Genomic DNA, 20,638 nt, shown 5'->3' with positions numbered 1-20,638 from the left:
GAAGTTGTATAAATAGAGCTTAGTGCTCTACACAGCAGTAATCCCGTTGCAGTAAGCATGGGCCATGCTCAAGCTACTGACACATGGTGCCATTTGAATCCTTTCCAATAAAAAGACAGACAACACTAGCCTGATGTCACCAACTGCCATAGGCACAGGGCACCATGACCTGTGAGACCTTGGCAGCTGTGAGGAAGAGGAAGGCACAGCTAGAGCCACAATCTCTTGGTGGGACTGGCACTTAATACTCCCAGTTCTGAACCATGGTAGGTCTATGGTGTTGGGGCAGGGTCTATCACTATGTCACTGCTCTTTGTTCAAGGAGCAGATGAGTTTTTGTAGATTTGTGACCTCCTAAATCTCATCTTCCGTCCATTTCACTGAACAAATCTAAGTTTGATATACAGCACCTGATTCTCAAGATTCTGTAGCTGAATAGTCAAGTTATTTAGCAACACGGCAGTCTTCTCAGCTCTCCTGAAGGCATCAGTGGAGCGAGGAAGAGCTCCGCTGCAGTTTGGGCCCCCACACTGCCTGCGTCCCTGATTGTCCCGGCACAAAGCTCCCCCGCAGGCTGCTGTGACACAGGGCTGGTCTGCTGGCACACCACAGATCTGCAATAAAGAAGACGCTTATGCCAGGACTCCTCTGGGGGCCTGAGATATGCTCCTGGGGGAAGGAAGATCATATGGACATTAAGCATAGGATGGGATTTTCCTGAAGAGACAGTGGTCTGGTCTCTTCAAAGATGGCTGTTGCTGCCAGTACAGGTCCTCCTCCCCTAACCTGAAGGATGCAACAGCAGCCCATGGCTCCAAGTGTCCTTGCAGGAGCCATTTGTTGGGCTCCATGTGTTGCATTAACACCCTTGCTTCACTCCTCTTTGACAAAAGGGCTGAAACTGTCCCCTGACCATATCCAGCCCATGGGTCAATGGCTTGTTCTAAAAGATCCAGATCACCTCTCACACAACATGGTACCATGCCTGGCCCTCCATACATTTTGACACATATGTGAGGCTAAAGGCCTAGATGGATGATCTCTTCCGGATCTGGCAGGGCTGGATGAAGGTACTATTAGGTATTCACTGATGCCCCACAGAAGGACAGAAATCCCTTTGTCTCCCATGGGTGATGCAAAGGATTTGTCAGCACTCTCCATCCACTCCAGGGCAAAGTTGCTCTGCTTCCTTTACGTTACTGATGGAGGAGGTTGGGGGTTAATCTTTCTGAATCTACACTGATGTCCTCTTGTGACTAGAGAGTGCTTAAACAGTTCCTTGAGCTGGGTCTGCCCTGGGAGCAATGGCTTCCAGAAGGGTGGTAGTAACTACAGCTGAGAAGCGCAGCTGTTCCTGACATGACTGCTGCACGTCTGTGCCAGGAAAGTGTCATTTTTCCAGATTTAAAAATGCTTGTAAGCACTCTTTTAAAATAAAAACTACTAACAGCATCAAAAAGATTCAAAATTCACAGCGCCTACCTTTTCATTCAAGTTTTGGATGTTGGGGCTCTTTATCATCTTGAGCTGATCCAGCTCATTGCTTGCTTTCAAGGCCTGGTGGCCCAACATAGTGAGCATGTGGCTCCTGGTGTACTCTGAGTATCTTAAAATAGGGATTGTCCCACTGGTCTTCTGTTCTTCCAGCAATGATACTTCAAAGTGTTTCCTAATGTTGCTGATGGCCTCTGTAACAACAGAAATAGGGTTTAGTACTGACTGTATTTTGGTTGCATTTAATTCATGTATTTCCTTGAATTCAGGATAAAAGGTGAGTGACAGGTTTGCTGTCACTGGTGTTTGATTTGGGACAGCAAGGAGGGACAGGAGCTGTCATTTCTTCAGTCAAGCTTTTTAATCCTTTACTCAGCCAGTTGCCAAACAGGAATAGTTATTGATACTCATAAAACCTGCTAAAATTGATACAAATACAGTGGGTCCCATGTCATTCTTCAGAGTCCAAGGTGGATGAGAAGACAGTGGAAGATATAAAAGTATGAAGGGGATCCCATTAATGACACAAACTGCTACTAATCTGCACTCATCTCATGCTCATGCATTGCTGTCATTGTTGATTTGATAAAGCTCCTGTCATTTATGCTGGTTTGAAGTTTAGGCAGGAGAACTGTTTCTGCCAGTTGTAAAACTTACTAAATGATCAGCTCTCTGATTGTGAGTCAGGAAAGCATTTGTCCTGTCTGTTCAGCATAGCACCCAGAAGTTAAATGCTGAGGCCAAAATTTAGATTACCAATGGGAATGTATAAGTTTTCTTTGGCTCTGGAAAATCCAATTTCAGGGTTGATGCATTTTAAAAAAAAAAAAAAAGCATTTCCATGATAAGCTTGTAGGCCAAGCAAAAAATACTTTCCAGCAAGAGTGTTTTTTGTTTGCTTAGTGGAAGTTTTCTCTTAAGCAGACTCAAAAGGGTTGGAGAATATTACATTTTTTTGCAGATTAATATCCTAAGGAAAGGACTCAGGCCTTTTGCAAAACACATAATTTAAAGCTGCTGCTGCTGCTGTGGCTTTCCAGATCTCCAGAGAACCCAAAGTTGTCCGCAGATCCCAGGCAGAAGTACGTGCAATGAGCCAGAACTGATGTGTCGGCAGTGAAAAAGCATTAGAGGTCATTGATTAACATCCTTCTTTGTGCTGGTAACCAACTCAGTTACTAGTTGAAGTCAATGGCAAGGCACTCGTCAATTCCTGCGTGCTTTGAATCAGGCTCTAAAGCCCTTGGCCTTGCTTTGATTGAAGCTGAACAATGTTTAGTTATGGTGTGCAACCAGGGCTGTTTAATTTATCTGTAACTCTTGGAAACAATGCACAGTTGAAAGTTAGCTCCTTATACAAAATAGCTGGCAAGAGGCTGCTGTAACTCCATATCTAAGCCAGAGACTGTTTTCTGTGCAACAATTCCATTGCAGGAATATTTTACAGGGGTTCAGCTCTCCATTAAGTGGCCCAAATGCATTTTTCATGCTTGGTTTGTGATGGAGCTGTAGAGCTTCCAAGTTCCTTTACATTAAACACAGCGTCTTAGCACAGGCTTGATTTACAGCCTAGGAAGCTGCACTCACTGCATTACCATACCACAGTGGCTGCAAAGCCAGGGGCCAAGGCTAGAAAGCCATAATTTAATGAGAGCTCATAAACTTCAAACATTCTTTTAAGGACACTTGTGTCTTGTTTTTTTCTGGTGATTTTAATTCATCATTGGATATTGATATTTCCAGGTCAGCCAGCTGAATGTATGCCCGTAAGGAAGTCTCTGAGTCATGAATTCTTGTTCACTTGATCCTCTGCAAGGAGAGGGAGGTAGGAGCCTGTTCCCCACGTGTCTAGAGCACAAATGCCAAATGTACCTGAAGTGGGGTACACGACCATATCCTGTTCTACCCTACTTGCTTGGGCCAGCAAAAAAAGAGAGAGGAAAAAGCAGACACAGCCCTACCTAGCATGTGCTGCTGGTCCTGAAATGAAGATGGGGTGAGGGAGCCAGGTTTTCCCCCAGATATCAGAGAAGCTGGTTATCTTGAGAGAAACATTATTTCTGTGCTGTTAGATGCTTTGTAGCAAGACCAATGAATATTTGTGGCCCTGACCAGACATTCAGCTTAAATTCAAGGTCTTCCCCTCCCCACACCCCCGTGTGCTTTTTATAGGGTTGTTTATCCATCTCCTGAGGCTGAAAGACGAAGCGGGTTTGGAACACGACCAAACAGCACCACGGATGCTTCAACTGTGCATCCACTGACCTCCCTGCAATTTATTGTTTCTTTGCCTTCCTGCCTTTCTCAGTCTGCACAAGACTCAGCTGAGTTGGGAAGCAGAGCCTGGAAGAGCTGTGCTGACTGCTCACGAGGGACTTGAATGGAAGAGCTGGCTCCTGAGCTACTGCCAAGTAGAACAGGGCAGGGGACCCCTAAATCACAATTAATCCCTCTTTTCCCCTTTTCTTTCCCTCAGCTTTGTATTCTGTTGACTTTTCCTTCTTTTTTTTCCATCTTGTCTAGGCCAATCTTTTTCTCACCCAAATGAAACACAGAGGAACTGTAAACGGGAGTGCATTGCCTGTATCTTGTGTCTTCTGTGGTGTGCACCTTACCTTCTGGGGGTTCATATCTTGACAGCTGTCTCAGTATACTGCTGACAATCTGCTGCCACTGTGGATGATCTAGCATATGTTCAAGATCCCCGACCAATACATCCCTGTCTTTCTCCAGAAACCAGTCTCTGACATTGGCATTACTGCCATTAGCAGCTGATGGACGCTACACTTAGCTCAAGTGCAGTCAGTGTAATGCTTTAAAAAATGCCAAGGAACTCCATTCTGACTTCACATTTTTTGATGATGGAGAGCTAGTTCCTTACCACATAAAGTCATCTATTTTCCCATGGGAATACTAAGAAGTTGCACTCTGACTCTCTGCTTTAATTAAACAAACCATTGCTGTACAACATTTTTTAAGTATTGTTAAGAGCAAGAGGAGCCAGAAATGGGGAAAAAATCCTTTGCTATTCTACCTTATGATCTGTGAGTCTATACTGTGAAACTGGTGGCTTTTAAATCCTGATCGGGATTCATGAGACTTTTGACTGATGCGACCCTGGCACAGGCATCTGAAATTTAGGATTTCAGATGATAGAAATCATGGAATTTAAAGACAAAAGGGAGTTCGGAAAGTCAGTATAAAATGTTGTTAGTATTTATGTTGTTGTGCTACCATAGGAAGCTAAAACTTAGGGATCCTTGAAACATTGTATTGTTTGATTGTGAGAAAAACATTCTGAAATTTCATGGAAAATGTTAATCTATTTCAATTAATTGCTGGCTGCCTTACCTTTGAGGTTCAAGTAATGAAATCTTTGATGCAGATGTATTTTCTGTTGTAGAAGTTCATACACTAGGTCAGCTTCTTCCCCAATGTCTTTTATATTCATGTCAAGGCCAGGAAACTCATACAGCATACTGTGAAGGGGATCCATTTGTGCAACTTTTTGTCTGAAAGGAAAATGGCAGTTATGCAGAAGTCAGACCAGATTGCTCTTAAACTAGAACTGAGATACACAATATTTTAGGGGACAAGAGATAAATTTCTAAATGAGCAGAAACATTTACTTTTAATGGCTTTTTTAGAAAACCCTTAGGATGAAATGGAAAATTCCAGCATTTAAGTATATGCCTGTGGGGGACAGATAATATGTATAAGGATTATTTTGTTCACAGATCTATTGAAAACAGTGATTTAGTAGTCCAGCATCTTGTGCTGATCAGAAGTGGGACTTGATGTGTGCGGATAGCTGGTGGAGGGAAGACTGCTTTCTCAGCCAAGGGTTTTTTTCAGGAGCAGCCAAGCCCTTACTGTACATAGCCCTGAAAATCCTTGATTCCTGAGAGGGCCTCCAGTGAAAGAACAGGGTGTCTCAAAATCCTTTCAATTTCAGAAATGGCATCTTCAAAGGCTTTGAAGCGCATGTCACAGCTGGGCATTCGTCCTCCTTTATCTTTGCGATTTGCAGCAAACCTCATTAACCCCTGAACTGTCTGAGTGAGGGCAGTAATTTCAGTGTCCCACTGATCAAAACAAAGATGACACTGGCGGCAAGAGGGAAAGTCTTTCTCAAAGCCGCGGCCACACTGATCGCAGAACCGGCCGGTGACACCAGCACGGCAGTTACACGTGCCGGTGGTTCTGTCACACTTGGGCTGGATGGTTCCCTCCGGGTTACACTCACACACTGCAAGAAAGGGACAGCAAGTTACATCCAGGTTTTCCTTTTCTGTGGTATTAATGCATGCAAAAGGTACAATCATGCATTTCGAGACAATAAAAGCAAACCAGTGTTTGAGTTAGAGCAAAGTGTACTGCCTGGCTAATGGCTTTTCTTCCCTAACTTCCATGGTCCCATCATAACTGTAGAAGGAACAATATAGATAAATAATACAAACGCTTTTATCTATCTCATACACAGAAACATATGGAAGCTTGATTCGCTAGATATATGTCCTGTCTCCCTTGTGAATATAAAAGGTAAATGTTTCCTTTGAGGCAGTTTCTAATCCAGTTGTCCCCACTTAGTAATACTTACAAATGCAATGCGTCTGGGGGTTGCCAAAGTAATTTTCCTTACATTCATCACAACATCTTCCGCTGTAACCTAGCTTACATGGACACTGGCCTGTAAGCTGTAAAGACAGTTAGGATTAAATAACTTCCTGCAGAGTCATATGGCTGGATATAAACTATTTACTGGGTTTCTTTTTCTCCCTGTGACTTATGTCATATAGCTATTTAGGGACTGCAGTGACACTGTTGCAGATGGTCTTTGAACACCATGGTCTCTACAATATTGACCCACCTTTCCCATCTTCCTCCTGAAAGTTGTGGGGAAAAAAAATTGACTTTGAGAGGTGGCTTTACTTTACTAATATGAAACATTTTTAATGTTCTAGTCTACAGATGCTCTTTGAGAACTCATCCTCTGTTATGACCCGAGAGAGGATTCTTTTGCTTTGCAAAACAGATTAATTTCTTGTTTTTGCTGGAGCACAGTACTCATCTTAGCATCTCAACTTTTAACTACACGATATATTAACTGTAACGGAAAACCTTTAGGGTCCATTATGCACATTGCCCTAGGAAATTTATTTTGGAATTCAGCTATTAAATTAAACTGCAGGGAATTACATCTCTGATAACTGGTACAGCTCAGAAAAGCAGTAGAAGTTTTTTGAGGTTAAAAGAGCTGTATTTGCTGGGAAAAGTAATAAAACCATTAAATAAACTGGAACAAACAGAAAATATATTGAAAGGAAAATGTGAAAGCACATCAGCAAGAGCTTAGGGTAAGCTCCTGGGTTCTAAAGTTAATAGCAAAACTGGTGTTGACTCCAAGGGACCATGGTTTTACCTCTCTATTCTGAAATACTATTTTATTTTTTCTACATTCTAGCCCTAAAAAGTGCACAGGAATTAAAGATGAGAAAAGGTACTCTAGCAGTCTGATAGATCAGGCATGATTGATGTAATGGCCACAGCTGCTACTTTATAAAAATAAACAATTTTTAAAAATCCTCATAAAACTCTTGGGTCCAAGCCTGGACTTCCTTCTTCCCTACACGTATATTCACGAGGCAGTTTTTTCCTATGTGACATTTTCTTACAAAGTATTTCTAAGATCCACTTCACAAAGAAACACACAGGCAAAGAGAAATTGCTTACAAGCAGAGCCACATTATCAGAACAGCATGTCTGATATAATGACTCAAAGTGTGATTGCACCAACTTGCAAACTTCCAAAGACTTCTTGTTTTCAGGGAGCACGACAAAAATCTATCCTCGCTTATAACAGGGTCCCCACCATGCTATGCCAAAACACCACCACCCTGGTCCCTGGAAAGCAGAGTATTTTTCTTGCCTGGTTGCACTGGTTGCTTTGGGAGTTTTTTGGATCACAGTCACAGAGCTGACATCCTTTCCCACTAGCCAGGTCCCAGTAGCCAGAGGCACACTGGTCGCATGTCGTGCCCACCACGTTGGGCAGGCAAGGGCAAGCTCCCGTGGCTGGGTCACACAGACAGGCTGCGTCCCGCCCTGGGCACATGGCAGGGCGAACACCCACCAGATTGCACGTGCACCCTGGAAAAAGGACAATTACTACAGCAGACAATACTGTAGGCGGTAGGTACAATCAGAGCTGTATATAAACAGAGCTGTATGAACAATCAAAGCTGTATACAAAGCCCGTGCTGTAGGTTTACACATTTTTAATCTCATATGGTTTACCTATCTTTCTATAATAACGTATATTTGTTTGAGCAGACTTACTGAGAACATTCAGTACTTTTAATACAGGCATAAAAAATGAAGGCATAGTGAATGAAATGTTAAATATGCTGGGAAGGAGAAGCTGATTTACAGCAGGCACTGTCCAGCATGGGAAACCCCAGTAAGCCAAGAAGCCTTCCTTCTGATGGGCCAAAAGTTCTTGCTTAACCATTTCTAACAGACATCTTCCAAGAATGAACGAGGAATGGGCTTGAACTGTATTTTAGAGATTCCCAGAAAAAGTTTCTTGAAAATACTTATAATTGTCTGGCCTGTAGAAATTAGACCCTCAGTCAGGCACATTTGTGAAAACAGTCTTTGAGAAATGTTGGGAAAGAAACTTATGTCTTGCTTTTTCTTACATTTCTGCCTTTCTGTTAAAAGTGCTGAGCTATTGACAGTGTCCTCATGGAGTCTATTAAATCGCCTGAACAGTCTAATTCTAGCCACTTAATGAAAACAACTGGTAAGGCAGGGAGCTCAGCAAGGGATCATCTGGTTAATGGAGCACTGCTTAGTTGGCATCAGCCAGCAACATGGGTAAACAATTATCTTTGATTCCTTTACTTTTGATTCCTTCCTGAGTGGGCAGAATGCACATTTATTTCTCTAACATGGAGTACTGATTTCATTTAACAAATGAGTGTTTGCTAGGGATGATATTCAGTATGAGATTTGGTGAGACTTGGATGACGACGAATTTACTAGATGCCATATTAACAGTTATTTGTATCACTGGATAGAAATATATTTGGTATTCTCATCTTTTGCTCCATTGATCTGCTTTAGTTTTACTGTCCCTCCAAAGGCTAATCTCTCCCTATAGCCTAAATTCTTTAAAACTTTTCTTAGTAGTAATATGCAGTTGCAGTGTTGTTGCTTACTTACTTTGACAGCTTTGATCGAGGGCTGAGCCAAAATACCCTGGTTTGCAGAACTGGCAGTTTGCTCCATGGGTGTTGTGTAAACACTTGGTGCATTCCCCCGTGACCCTGTTACAGGACTCTGGGTCTGTCACATCAATGTTGTTATTGCAGGGACATGGTGCACAGTCAAGACCGGGGCTGCCTGGGTTTTTGTAAAACCCACTGGGACACTCGTCACACCGATTGCCTGTTGGAGAGGAAGGTAAAAATATTTGCTGGCTGATGGGAATTCAAGCGAAACATGTAATTTCCAGTAATACTGTTAAAAGATTAAGACTGTCTGTTCAAATGCACGTTTCCAATTGAAAATATCCACCTGAGACTGTTGCCCTTTAATCCTATGATCAGTTTAAATTACATCTCCCACACTGAAATCTGATGGAAATTCTCTCTCCTCATCCCATAAGGAAGTCCTTTCAGTAGGTACTACCCCCTCACACAACACCTCCAATCATCTTTTTCCAGCAAAGTCCTTGCAATGGCAGTAGTCAGGATTGGCCATATTTGCAGGGTTTTCTCTGGGGCCTTTGCCTTGACAGCAGCATGGGAAGGTGGGGGGTGCCCTTTCCCAGAGCAACCCAGAGCCTTGCAGCCCTCCTTTCTGTAACCCAGTGGAGGATCCCCAGTAGGTCAGAGGATCTCTGGGACATTCTGTCCTTGCTTGCTGGCATTGCAATTACTTTTGCATGCCATCCCAGCGCCTGCCCTCATTGGGGTGCTACCTCTCTGCATCTCAGAAAACTTTCTGGGCAGTCTGGTATTGCTGGGACCTCATCCACTGGCTTATCCTCAACCAAGGACTCTGCTTCTTCACTGTGGTGTTCAGGATCAGAGCCATCCTCTGAGGAAGTGAGCCCAGTGCAACGAAGGTGACAAAGAGCCTGGCCAGGAAGCAGCAGGAGGAAGAAAGGCCAGAACTGAGGACTGCAGTAGTTTGTGAGGACAGAGGTCCCCTGGGTAAATACCAACAAGGATCATTTTGGCCCTACAGCAATTATTCAAGCAAAACAGCTCTTGACTTATAAAGGAACCTGGCCTAAGTAGAGATGACAGCATTGATTTAGTTTTTGGCCATGTTTCCCATTGGGGTTTGCTTACACCCCTGGAGATCTTTCTAATGCCCAGGGGGAGGGAAATATCTTCAGTTTTCCCTGCAGGAATTCAAGCTAAAGTCAGTGGGATCTTAGGAAGTAAGGCATCAGTTTGCTGCAAACATGTCTGCATTTGAGACGGCTGAGAATGGAAACCTAGTTTCTGAAGTCACCATTTGAATGGTGAAACAGTCACTTTTAAGCATAATGTCAAAGCAAGGTTCCACTATATGAAGAAAGAGTTCCTTTGGATAGGAAATCTTATCAGCTTTTTTTGATGCCTTGTTCTTTCTGATCTGGGCTTGCAACACTTGTTTTTCAGACATAATGAGTGACTGCAGTTCTCCTCCCCCTTCTCACCGGGTTAATATAGTGCCCCTGGAAAGGAGGACGTTTCCAGAGAATGCCATCAGATTAATTAATGTCCTCACTGTACCCACATAGGTGAATCCTTTTTTCAGTCACTAATTACACAATTCCCACTTGTCTCAGTCAGGACTAGTCCATGTAATTTCAGTAAATCTGAGTCAACTTTTCTTATCTATTTTGTTACCATTACCTCACTTGTCATTTCTGAACAAAGGATGGGCAGAAGATGGTAATTTTTCTGTCTTACGTTAATAGTATAAAAACCAGCCCTTATTTTGCTTTGTACCTGAATATCCCTCGAGACAACTGCAGACTAGTTGTGCAGACTGGGAGTCCTGGTAACAGGAATGTGCAAAATACCTATTGCTTGTAGGTGCCCCTGGGCACATGCACGGGCGGCAGGGTTCTCCATTCAGAGGGTTTCCATAATAGCCATCCACGCACCTGTCAAAGCAGTCAACACAAAGCAGCGGGAATTGTCAAGTGCTCCTTTCAGTCCCTGCAGGTGAATCAATTTATATGTTTGCATAATTATTTTAATATTCCAGGACATTGTATTGCTATTGCCATTAATTGGTACAGATATACCCAGCTTCAAAGGTGTTCTAAAATGGAAAATCAGAGCTGCATTCCCAAAATCTGGAGCAAAAAGAAAAACACATGTGGTTTTTTTTCAGGGAATAATTCTGACAACTTTCACCTACTCTAGAACAATTTTAATCTAAATTATAAAATTATAATATACACATATGATGTGTCACACTTGCTGCGCATAGGCAGCTAAAAGCGGCCGTGTAAAAATTCTGAATATTCACCTATCACCATATATATTCATCTATTTCCATACACACACAGAAAGAGTGGATGGCATGACGTTAGAAAGTCCTGGCATGGCAAAAAAGCAATGATTCGTTCAGAGTACTTGGAGAATGTTGCATATTTTAGATGCAGTACATGTATTGAAATCAGCCATGCTCTGTGTGACCTGTTCTGCAAACCCAGGGTGACGGCTGTTTCAAGGAGGTGGTGGCTGTGCTGTTAGCCAGACAGGTGGGGGGCTTTGAGGGCTACTTGGGGGCTCAGTCCCCTCCACGGCCACCTGCCACCACTGCCTCTGCGACCGGGCACCCCGTGGCCCCGCAGCTGCAGCAACACAGCGTCCTCAGTCTTTGATCTGCCTTACTATGGCAAATGGTAACACAATTCTCTATATGTATACAAGCCAGGCTAAAAGTCTTGGCTATTCGATTATCCTCGCCCTGGGGTCTGGAGCTCCTGCAGAGGCACAGGGCAACAAGTATTTCAGTCTCCCATTTTTAATCTATTTGCCACCTACAAGCACAATAGCCAAAGGCTGTATTGTCCAAAAGCACTGCAAGAAAAGCTCAATAGGTTTCATGGGGAAATCCTCTTAAAAGTGAATGATAAGGTACAATCCAGCGAAACTAAACTAAACAGCTAATGAATTTAATTCTGACATCCATTTTGAACCCTGATACTGGTGCCAGTGTATAGAATAAAAAAGAGAAGCACTGTTTTGAACAGAGCTGGAACATGTGGGAAAGTCATTTGCTGGTCGTATGGAAATAATACAAACCAGCAAAGAGGGCATGTTTATTTAAGCTTCTCAGAGATAATTGCATGTATTAAAATGAGTATTCAGCACAAAGTTAGTCTCCTGGCAATTTAAAACCTGGCAGGAGTCAGTGTATCTCATATGCAGTGCCTTGCCCATGTCTTCAAGTGCGTGGTGCTGTGGCACCCATGTCTCAGATGCCTTCTTGCAGGGAGCCTGCTGCAATGCTGCATGCATGCTGTGCCTGCAGTCCTCCCACAGGCATTACATGCATTTGCTGAACAAATTGGTACCTGCCATTCAGCAGTTAGGCCCAGTTAAATCCTGGGTTTAGGTATGTATTTCCAGTTAATGTCATTGATGCCTTCATGGGGATGTAGGTGGGCCCCCAGCTACACATGCGTTTCAGAGAGCACCAGTGTTTGGGTGAGCTTTGCAGCGCTGCCCATCAGCTTACCTTTCACAGTGGCTTCCAGCTGTAAACCCCCGGCAGTTCAGGCACACTCCGGTCACTGGGTCGCAAAGCTCCGCATAGCCGTTACACAGGCAAGGACGGCAGTGGGGAAATCCAAAATACCCAGCCAGACATTGACTACAGCGCTGACCATCCACGTCCCGCCGGCAGGAGCACTGCCCTGTCACCTGGTCACACAGCGTGCTCAGTGAGCCTTGCGGGTGGCACTTGCATGCTGGAAAACACCAAAAGCAAATGTGTGTCCTGAATGTATTCCCACCAACCCTGCTCATTGCTGACACTGCTCAAAGGCAGTGCGATCATCAGGGATGGAAAGATTTGTTATTTGTGGAAACATTTTTTATATTGCTTCACACACAATCATGGATTTATAGCCCTAAAACGTTGGGGTATGCAAGAAGAGCCAGATACTGGTACTGGTGCTGGCTGCCAATTACTCACCGTAGCAGCCATGGAAGCCAAAGCCGTAGCTGCCCGCAGAGCAGGTGTCGCAGCAGCGTCCCACAACGTTGGCTTTGCACTGACACTGGCCCCCCAGTTTACTGCAGGTGGAGTTCAGTGACCCTTGGGGATTGCACTTACATGCTGCCAAGGGGAAAGAAAATCAGAACAGGTTTGGCTATAAATGAGTGTGACTGCTCTTGTAAACTTGCAGGTTTTACGCTTAAAAATAGGAAGAAAAGAGCTTGATTATTCTTCTCAGGGGTTCACTAGCCATTGATGGCCATGACTTGGATTAATTGATCCTGTAGCATGGATGGTGATGGTGTATCAGGCACCAGCAAAAGTCTCAGTGTTGGAGCTGCCACATTCAGGGCACTGCCTTCAGCACATATTTGGGATAGGACAGAAGAGGGCATAGCAATATATAAATCCAAAATGGAGATATCCTGAAGTCTAGAAGGGTTTGATATAAATCTATGTCTAGTTGCAGCACTGTACAAAACCTGCAAGCAGTACTTTGACAGCCCGCACCTGTGTATAGTTTGCTGCTTTCTGAACACCTTGGACTAACTTGTTGAGTGAAGCTGGTTTGCTGACTCAGAGAATGTTTGTCCAGGATGCTCAGATGCCAGCATTAGAAAGCCAAGTGCCATGTTTCTTTGGGAGAATCCCATCACTATGGGAATTGGGCTAATGTGGAGTCACCACAGCGCAAACTTAAACAAGGTGGGTCTGTGGCTGCATAGCCATGACCACATCACATGACATGTGAGGCATTAGTCCTTCTAAAAATAGCCTAAACTAAGCAGATGCTATCAGGTCCATTGGAGACAAGGGTCTATGAAAAGAGTTGGCCACCAACATTGTCCAGAAAGGCCCCTCCTGTTACTGGAAGTGCAGAGAAGCTCCATTTCTCTGGGCCCAGCACAAGGGAAGTCTCCTGAGCCACCGAGCCCAGCTGCCCTTTGTGCAGTGAGTCCAGGAGACTGCCTGGGGCTTCAAACCTCAACTGCCACTGCCCCCTTCCCTGGGGCACCACTGAGGTTTTCTTGGTGACTCTCTTCCAGCACATCAGCTTGTGTGCCATCATGCCTGGAGTACTACCAGGGCATCCAGATGGCCTGCAGCATCCAGGGAGGGGGATTAAAACCTCTTCTCTCATTTTACAGCAGCCAGAAAAGTAGGAAAGTTTCTGCTTTGGCCATCTGGTAAAGCTGCATATGAATATGATTGAAACGCTCTTCAGAAAACACACAAGTGCTGCCACAGTCCCTGTCACGCTGCTCCATGAAGCTCACCAGGTATGATGGACTCTGAGAGCCAAACCACCAAAAGGTGTTTGCAGCACACTCAGGGTTCAGCAGGACATACCCTGTATGTCCAAACATACCACATGCTGATCAGCTTCACTTCTTTACACCACCATGGGCTGAGAGCTCCCCAGTCAACATATCCTACAAACGCAAGTGAAAAGAGCTGCCTGCACAGGTTGCTCCTTACCGACAGCGCCGTTGTGAATGCGAGCTGACATGCTCACTATGAGCCGTGCGCACACTTCGGGCAGGACATGAGGTCCAACTTCTGATGCAATTTCGATACAGTGATACTTCTGGTACTCATCTAAATCCTTTTCACTGCACAAGTTCTCCACAGAGCCAATTCTGGGAATAAGTCCAAGCTTTGGTGTTAAGAGGGAAAAGAAAATATTTTTGCTTAGATATACTGAAAACCAGAATTTCCCACATTCTCTTACTGTGCTCGACACTGCAAGGACAGAGGCCTGGAGCACCATGTTTCCAAATCTGCTGTAGTGCTGCCCAGTCACCTAAATTCACATTTATTCTGAAGGTCTAGATTCCCCGAGTTCTTCAAATAAAAAAGACTGTGTATAAAAATGTCAGATAAAATAAGACCTCAGATATGCACTCAGAACTGTTTTTGCTTCTAAGATGCCACGCTGATGACTCCAAAACCAGTATCTGGCCAAAATTTTTACTTGTATTACTGAGATAGGGAAAAATCAGCTGAAGGTTCTATGTCCATGTATGGCCAGCACTTGTCAGGTCCAGTTCTACATAACTAATTAGAGGAATGAACTTAAAAATATTTTCCTGAAGACCCAAAGCTAACGCCCAGTTCTTGACTTGGTGGAAACCTGGGAAATGTCTGGACCTGATTCCTGGGAAAGTACAGAGCTAATTTTACTTTTCCGATATAATCTTTGATTTTATTCATGATTTTTTAATTAGATTCAGACAAATTATAGAGATTTTATAAAAACCTAAGTGATGAAGATCTGCATGAATTTATATCCCTAACCACAGCATCTTGTCAGCGTATGTGGAGTGTGCTCATAATAAATGAGCGGCCGATAGAGGTACATACTCTGACTATTAACATATGCAACAAGTATGACTTGATGAGCTATCATGATATTGCTCAATGAAAATTAAAACAGATGCAATTCTCTCTTCCCATACAAAAACATGCAAACACAGTGCCAGTGGAGGTGAGCAGAAGCACACTTCCCTGAGTTTCTATTAAAACACACTATAAATTATTTTAAAATCTTTTGAGTTAAGTCTGTGTAAAAAAGAATCACACTGGTATAAATACAGCCTCAAGGGAATTTTGACAGAACTACTCACTGAGTCAATCAAGATGAACGATTTCACCTTTGGGTCAGAGGCAGAAGGCTGAGAAAAATACACATCCACAGAATATTCTGTTCCTGGCTCCAGGCAGGCTGGAGTTTGCAGAAGTGCTATCCTGTTCAGCAGAAATAAAGCACAGCTACAGCCAGGAGTTGGGACAAGGCAAGTTTACGTGATGCTGTGAGCACTCCCTCCCCTCTGTGCCTGCATCCTAACACCTACAGCCCCGAGCAAGCCCTGCTGCTGTGGGGAGCACAACCAGCCCCGCTGCTTGCAGGCTTTGGGAAAGCTGTATGACTTCTGCCTGGGTGATTCACCAAGCGTGATTTAACCTGGTGAGATTAGACTGAAGATGGCAGGTTTTACTACTTCAAGTAAAGGAGTTTGCAACTCACTGGTCATACTTGTCCTTTCCTGTCCCTGTTTGATCAAGACTTCAGTCACGTCCTCTTGGCTCCTCTCTATTCTTTATATAGGTCCAAGATGAAAAGCTGGTTTTGAAAATAGACTAGGACAGTGACTTTAAGTCAATATTTGCTTTCTATACTGAAATAGCTGGATCTGGATCTTCGCCAAAGCAATGACTAACCACAGCAGTATCTCAGGCTGCTCTCCTGGCTTGAGCAAACGTTTGCCAGGCTGAGGACTAGAGCATCAGACTCTTCCTTAGAGCCTACGTGGTACTGTGGTGTGACAGCAACAGGAAAGGCCACACATGTGTTTCTAATATTCCCACTTTCCCACATGTTTATTGCTCTGCAGTGCTTCAGTAAAAGATTTGTACACAGAAAATCTACAGGCGAAAGGAGAGGAATAGTCAGACCTCTTTGTAGCTGGGAGAGGCAACACATACGGCTCCTGTGAAAGGCCCTTTTTTTTGCAGCGTTGACTTGACAAAATACCAGTGGGCTGGATGGCAACACTTGCTAGCCAGTCTTCCAAGGACTATAAATAAAAGACAAAATTTATGGGCATTCTTCATATCGGAAAAACCCACTTTCTCTTTGCCAGGGTTAACAAAAGCCATCTGAATGATTGCACACTGCAGTTACAAAACAGATTTTCTCTTTGTTCTTTACAGGACTAAAAAATTAATGTTATTTGTGAAAAATGCATTGTATTTGGAATGCCTAATTGAAGAGCAGAGATGGAAATGGAACCTCAGCTGGCGCAAATGGAAACAGCTCTGCTAAAGTCATTGGAGTTGTTTCCTTTCTTAGCACAGTGTTGTCCTTCATTATCTGCCTCCTCTCACATCTAATAAGGAATAACAAATATAAAAGCCTTTGTAACAAAAGTCTTTAAAATTCAACTGCTTAATCTAATCCTTAGAAGGAAAAAGCTACATCAAACCAGCCCACTGCAAAATTGTTCTCACATTTTAAGACATTGGAAGTTTTGTTTGCCTCAGAATGACAGTAAGACAACAGAATACAATAGAAGGAATGAGGATCTCGAGTGGTGGGATTGCCCCAAGGAGCTGCAAAGTGAAAGAGCAAGGCATGTACAAATACTGGTACTGATAAAACACTTGCCTGTGTTTTTTGACATGGGTGCAGACTGGGTTTTAACCAGATTTGGGTTAACAGATTTCCCTAGACATATCTTCATCATAGAGAAATTTTGTTCAGGCAAAAAATAAGATTTTGGCTATTTTCCTACAACTTTCACACATCTCAGAGCCCAGCTGGCACAACTGGGAAACTGGATGTCTGCAAAAGCCCTGGATAAATATGTACTCAGATCACTCCTGCCTGTGCACACTTTCCTGCCCAGAAAATCCCAGCTAGAAGTACAGGATGCCCATCTACAAGCAGCTGCATTTTCCTTGTGTCTGATTTGTGAACAAAAGTCCAGTCCAAGTAAAGGTACCAAAAGAGGAACTGCAGAAGATGAAATCTTGGCCAAAGCTTAGGAAATTGTTGTGATACTGATTCTTCAGATATGAGTGGTAAGAGTTAAGGGGATCAGTGGAGGGCATGTCACTCTGTTGATAAGGATGAAAAGGCAAACAATTTTAAATTTAAAGAGTGGGACAAGTTGCTGTGCTCTATTATTGACTAAATAGGCTCTGCATCTATCACAACATCACAAGACACAAAAGGCATCACAAGTACCTCAGGCTCATAACGAATAGCGATATCAAAGTCCATAGCAAAGGGAACATTGTTGATGGCAAATCTCAGCCCAGCTCCGCTGGGAACACGGGCGAAACCAGGTCCTGTCCATGTGACAGACCGGCTGGCGCTGGGCTGCCTGAAAACCACTGACACAGCCGAGTCCTGTCCAAACTGCACTGTACCCTGCAAAGACGTATTGATATTTTCAACAACACACAGAGCCAAGCTACAAAAAAAAAAAACCCAAAGGAAGTATTTTTGCCATGTTATTTACTTATTTCAGCCACCAGCCAGCCTCATTTTCTGAACAAGCTTGTGATTGACAATCTAAGCACTTTCCCAAATGTAGGATGTTTAGGGTCACATATACAGAAAAGCTTCCTCTAGCTTTGCAACAACAGCAACAAGAAGGACTAGAATAATCTATCCATCTCTGTATATTTGGCATTTCCAGGCATTCACATTGCAAACATTAAATAGATTAAGCTTGATTTCATACATGTCTGGACTTTTCATAATAAGCTGAGTAAATAAATATCAATACTTACAATGACAAAGCTGACAGCAATTAAGTGCAGTAGGTACCATGTTAACATCTAGGTACACTTAAACGTTGGAAGTGTCTTGCAAGCAAAACAAAAAAACCCAATTTTACTTTTTATGGGGGCTCTTTCCTTCTAAACAATTCATTGAACCTGAGCCTACAATGGCACCTGACATATCAGAGCAAACCTGCTGATGTGAATTATAAAATGTCCAGCCCTACTGCGTACCAAAAAAATTGATTTCATTTGTGTCAGGATTGTAACATCTAGGACTGTGAATCCCACATGCTCAGACATTCCTTGCCCTCTTTCGCAAAATAAAATTTTAGTATTTGGTATAGCCTTAAGTAACTATTAAAGTACCAATTTACCTGTTCCAGTCCAGATTTTCTTACACTTCGTTTCTTGCTTCTGTTTAACACAATCTTTCCATTTTCAATCATGAACTCATAGCCTTGCTTCTGAAAGTAGATGTCACACCTTGGAAGAGTGCTTGGTTTAACCTATGAAGTAAAAGTAATGAGAGAGGGGACAGCACTGTCTCAACATTGAAATGTAGGTAAGAAACTAAAAGAAAATCCACACTTTCAAAACAAGCTCTATTCTCTGCTGGGTGAAACTCTAAACTATGGCCCAGCAGCTGCTGGAAACCCTTTTCCCTCACTCCTTTACAATTAACTTGCACTTCCTCTTAAGCTATGTCCCAGACATCTGTTTTCCATTTAATTTTTGGACTGTAGGATGATTACTGGTTGTGATTGTAGCTAAATGTTTGTGGATGTGACCTGCAAATAAACATTTTTTCTATTATTTCTTCTCTATAGCTTCTGGACAACACATCTGAGAAGAAAAGTTAGTGAAAACATAGGCAGCAGAAGGAATGCATTCCAGACTTGTATCCTGCATGGGGAACAACCACCCCCATATTGAGGAAAAAAAGAAAAATTATTTTTTCTAAAAACATTACAGATGGATGCCAAATTCTTGAGGAAATTGGGTTACAGTCAGTGCCATTATATAAGGCAACAGGAATGAGTACGATGGAGCAGACAGGAATTTGATTCTTCCCCTGTCGAAGATTCCCAAAAATATCACAGTTCATGATAGCTGTTGGCAATTGAAACACTTTCCTCTAATTTAAATAATTAAATTAATTTATCTAATTCATGATAGACCAGCCTGCACTCGAGGAGCAGCAAGGACAGCTTTGCAGGTAACACCACGCTGTAGTGACTGTTCCTTGGTAACAGCCACAATTACATGGCAGTTATGTCCACGAAGAACAAGGATGAACTGAGGCTGGCCAAGGGAACTTGCTTTGTATCTTCCTGCTAAAGAGTCGCTCTGGCTGCTCCCTGGGAGAGGGCTCCTCTCCTCAGCCTCAGCTCCTGTGCCACCACTGCATGCATCCCCTCTCAGTACAACACCTAAAAAGCCAACTACGTACCAAGGACGCAGAGCCAGAAAGGGGCTTTGCATGCTCAGCTTCATAAATATAATAATCCAGGGGTAAAAAGAAGTAGCCTGGGGCTGGCTCGTTACACTGGCGACTCACAATGTTGGGAAGACACTTGCACTGACCATCCTTTGGTGAGCACCTAGGGTAAGAGTTGGTAAAGGGAGGATGTCAGAGCACGGCATGGCTGGGTCCTCACAGAGTGAGAGCAGCTCAGCTCCACCCTTGTTTTAGCTTTGCTTCATTTCTTCCATTGTTGGATTGCCTCCCCTTAAACTTCTTCCTACTACCCACCCCCTCTGTTTCCTCCTTCTGGTGCTGGATTTATTCAATGCTAGGAGGTGTGACATGCTTTGTCATTCTCCCTCCATTCTGTACCTGAAGCACAAATCCTTTTGTTTCCTGAGCATCTGTTACTATGTATTCCTGTATCCATTTCTTATCCCTGTTCCTATATATATTACTATATCTATCACGATTCTTAAGTATCTATCACCCATAATTTTAGAGGCATGGCGTAAGATCAGAAGGACCTTTGATTTGATGTGATATGGTAATTTTCATATACTTACATGCTTATTTAACACATCAGGTGATTACCAGCTTTGATTTACCTGCTCACAAGGAGCTGATCTAGGGCATCGGACTATGTGCTCCTATGTCTGAAGTCTAACAGCAGTATTGAAGACCTCTGCCCAACAAACTTCTGAAGGAACCCAGCTGAAACTAAGCTTGCTTCTGAAATTACATATTTTGAATAGGAGCCAGTACGACAGAAAAAATGAAAAAATTAAGATATGTCTAGCTTTTGAAGTAGATGTACAAAGCTAAGTTAAAAAAGTAATCTCTAACCTACTTGTAATTTCTATTAATATTAGGGCCTCTGGTTCTCTCAAACCATGCAGTTTATATTTTATATTAACAAATTGTGAGTCAAGCTGATTCAGGGGTGGCTTCAAAGGAAAAAGATAAATCCCCTTTAAAATCACAAATAAATTTCCAAGATCCCAACATGACTTTACACTGTTTTTGTGATGAAATTACATCAATAGTCTGTTTTCCCATTTGTACTGAGACTGTATGAACCTACTTAGAAAGTGTAGCCTAAGAGTTTATAAAAATTAAAACAAAAAAGAACCTTGAAGAATA

General features: G+C 43.0%; 1 protein-coding gene across 1 annotated transcript in view; it reads right to left on the bottom strand.

The window, feature by feature from the left end:
* Nucleotides 1-20,638, bottom strand: part of LAMB4 (laminin subunit beta 4) — a 43,026-nt gene that overhangs the window by 7,347 nt on the left and 15,041 nt on the right. Inside the window, exons 14-29 of the mRNA XM_075081355.1 lie at nt 19,481-19,631; nt 18,405-18,536; nt 17,486-17,671; nt 16,192-16,313; nt 15,363-15,483; nt 14,215-14,392; nt 12,712-12,855; nt 12,253-12,484; nt 10,506-10,663; nt 8,722-8,946; nt 7,424-7,644; nt 6,095-6,191; nt 5,368-5,743; nt 4,846-5,006; nt 1,483-1,688; nt 411-614 (exon numbers count right to left, since the gene is read on the bottom strand). Of these exons, the coding sequence (XP_074937456.1) occupies nt 411-614; nt 1,483-1,688; nt 4,846-5,006; nt 5,368-5,743; nt 6,095-6,191; nt 7,424-7,644; nt 8,722-8,946; nt 10,506-10,663; nt 12,253-12,484; nt 12,712-12,855; nt 14,215-14,392; nt 15,363-15,483; nt 16,192-16,313; nt 17,486-17,671; nt 18,405-18,536; nt 19,481-19,631 (2,914 nt within the window). The remainder of the gene's footprint in view (nt 1-410; nt 615-1,482; nt 1,689-4,845; nt 5,007-5,367; nt 5,744-6,094; nt 6,192-7,423; nt 7,645-8,721; nt 8,947-10,505; nt 10,664-12,252; nt 12,485-12,711; nt 12,856-14,214; nt 14,393-15,362; nt 15,484-16,191; nt 16,314-17,485; nt 17,672-18,404; nt 18,537-19,480; nt 19,632-20,638) is intronic.

This window comes from Phalacrocorax aristotelis, chromosome 1, assembly GCF_949628215.1.
Source record: "Phalacrocorax aristotelis chromosome 1, bGulAri2.1, whole genome shotgun sequence".
Classification (NCBI taxonomy): Eukaryota; Metazoa; Chordata; class Aves; order Suliformes; family Phalacrocoracidae; genus Phalacrocorax; species Phalacrocorax aristotelis.
Note: the sequence above shows the minus strand (reverse complement) of the source record. Positions and strands in the feature narration are given on the sequence as shown.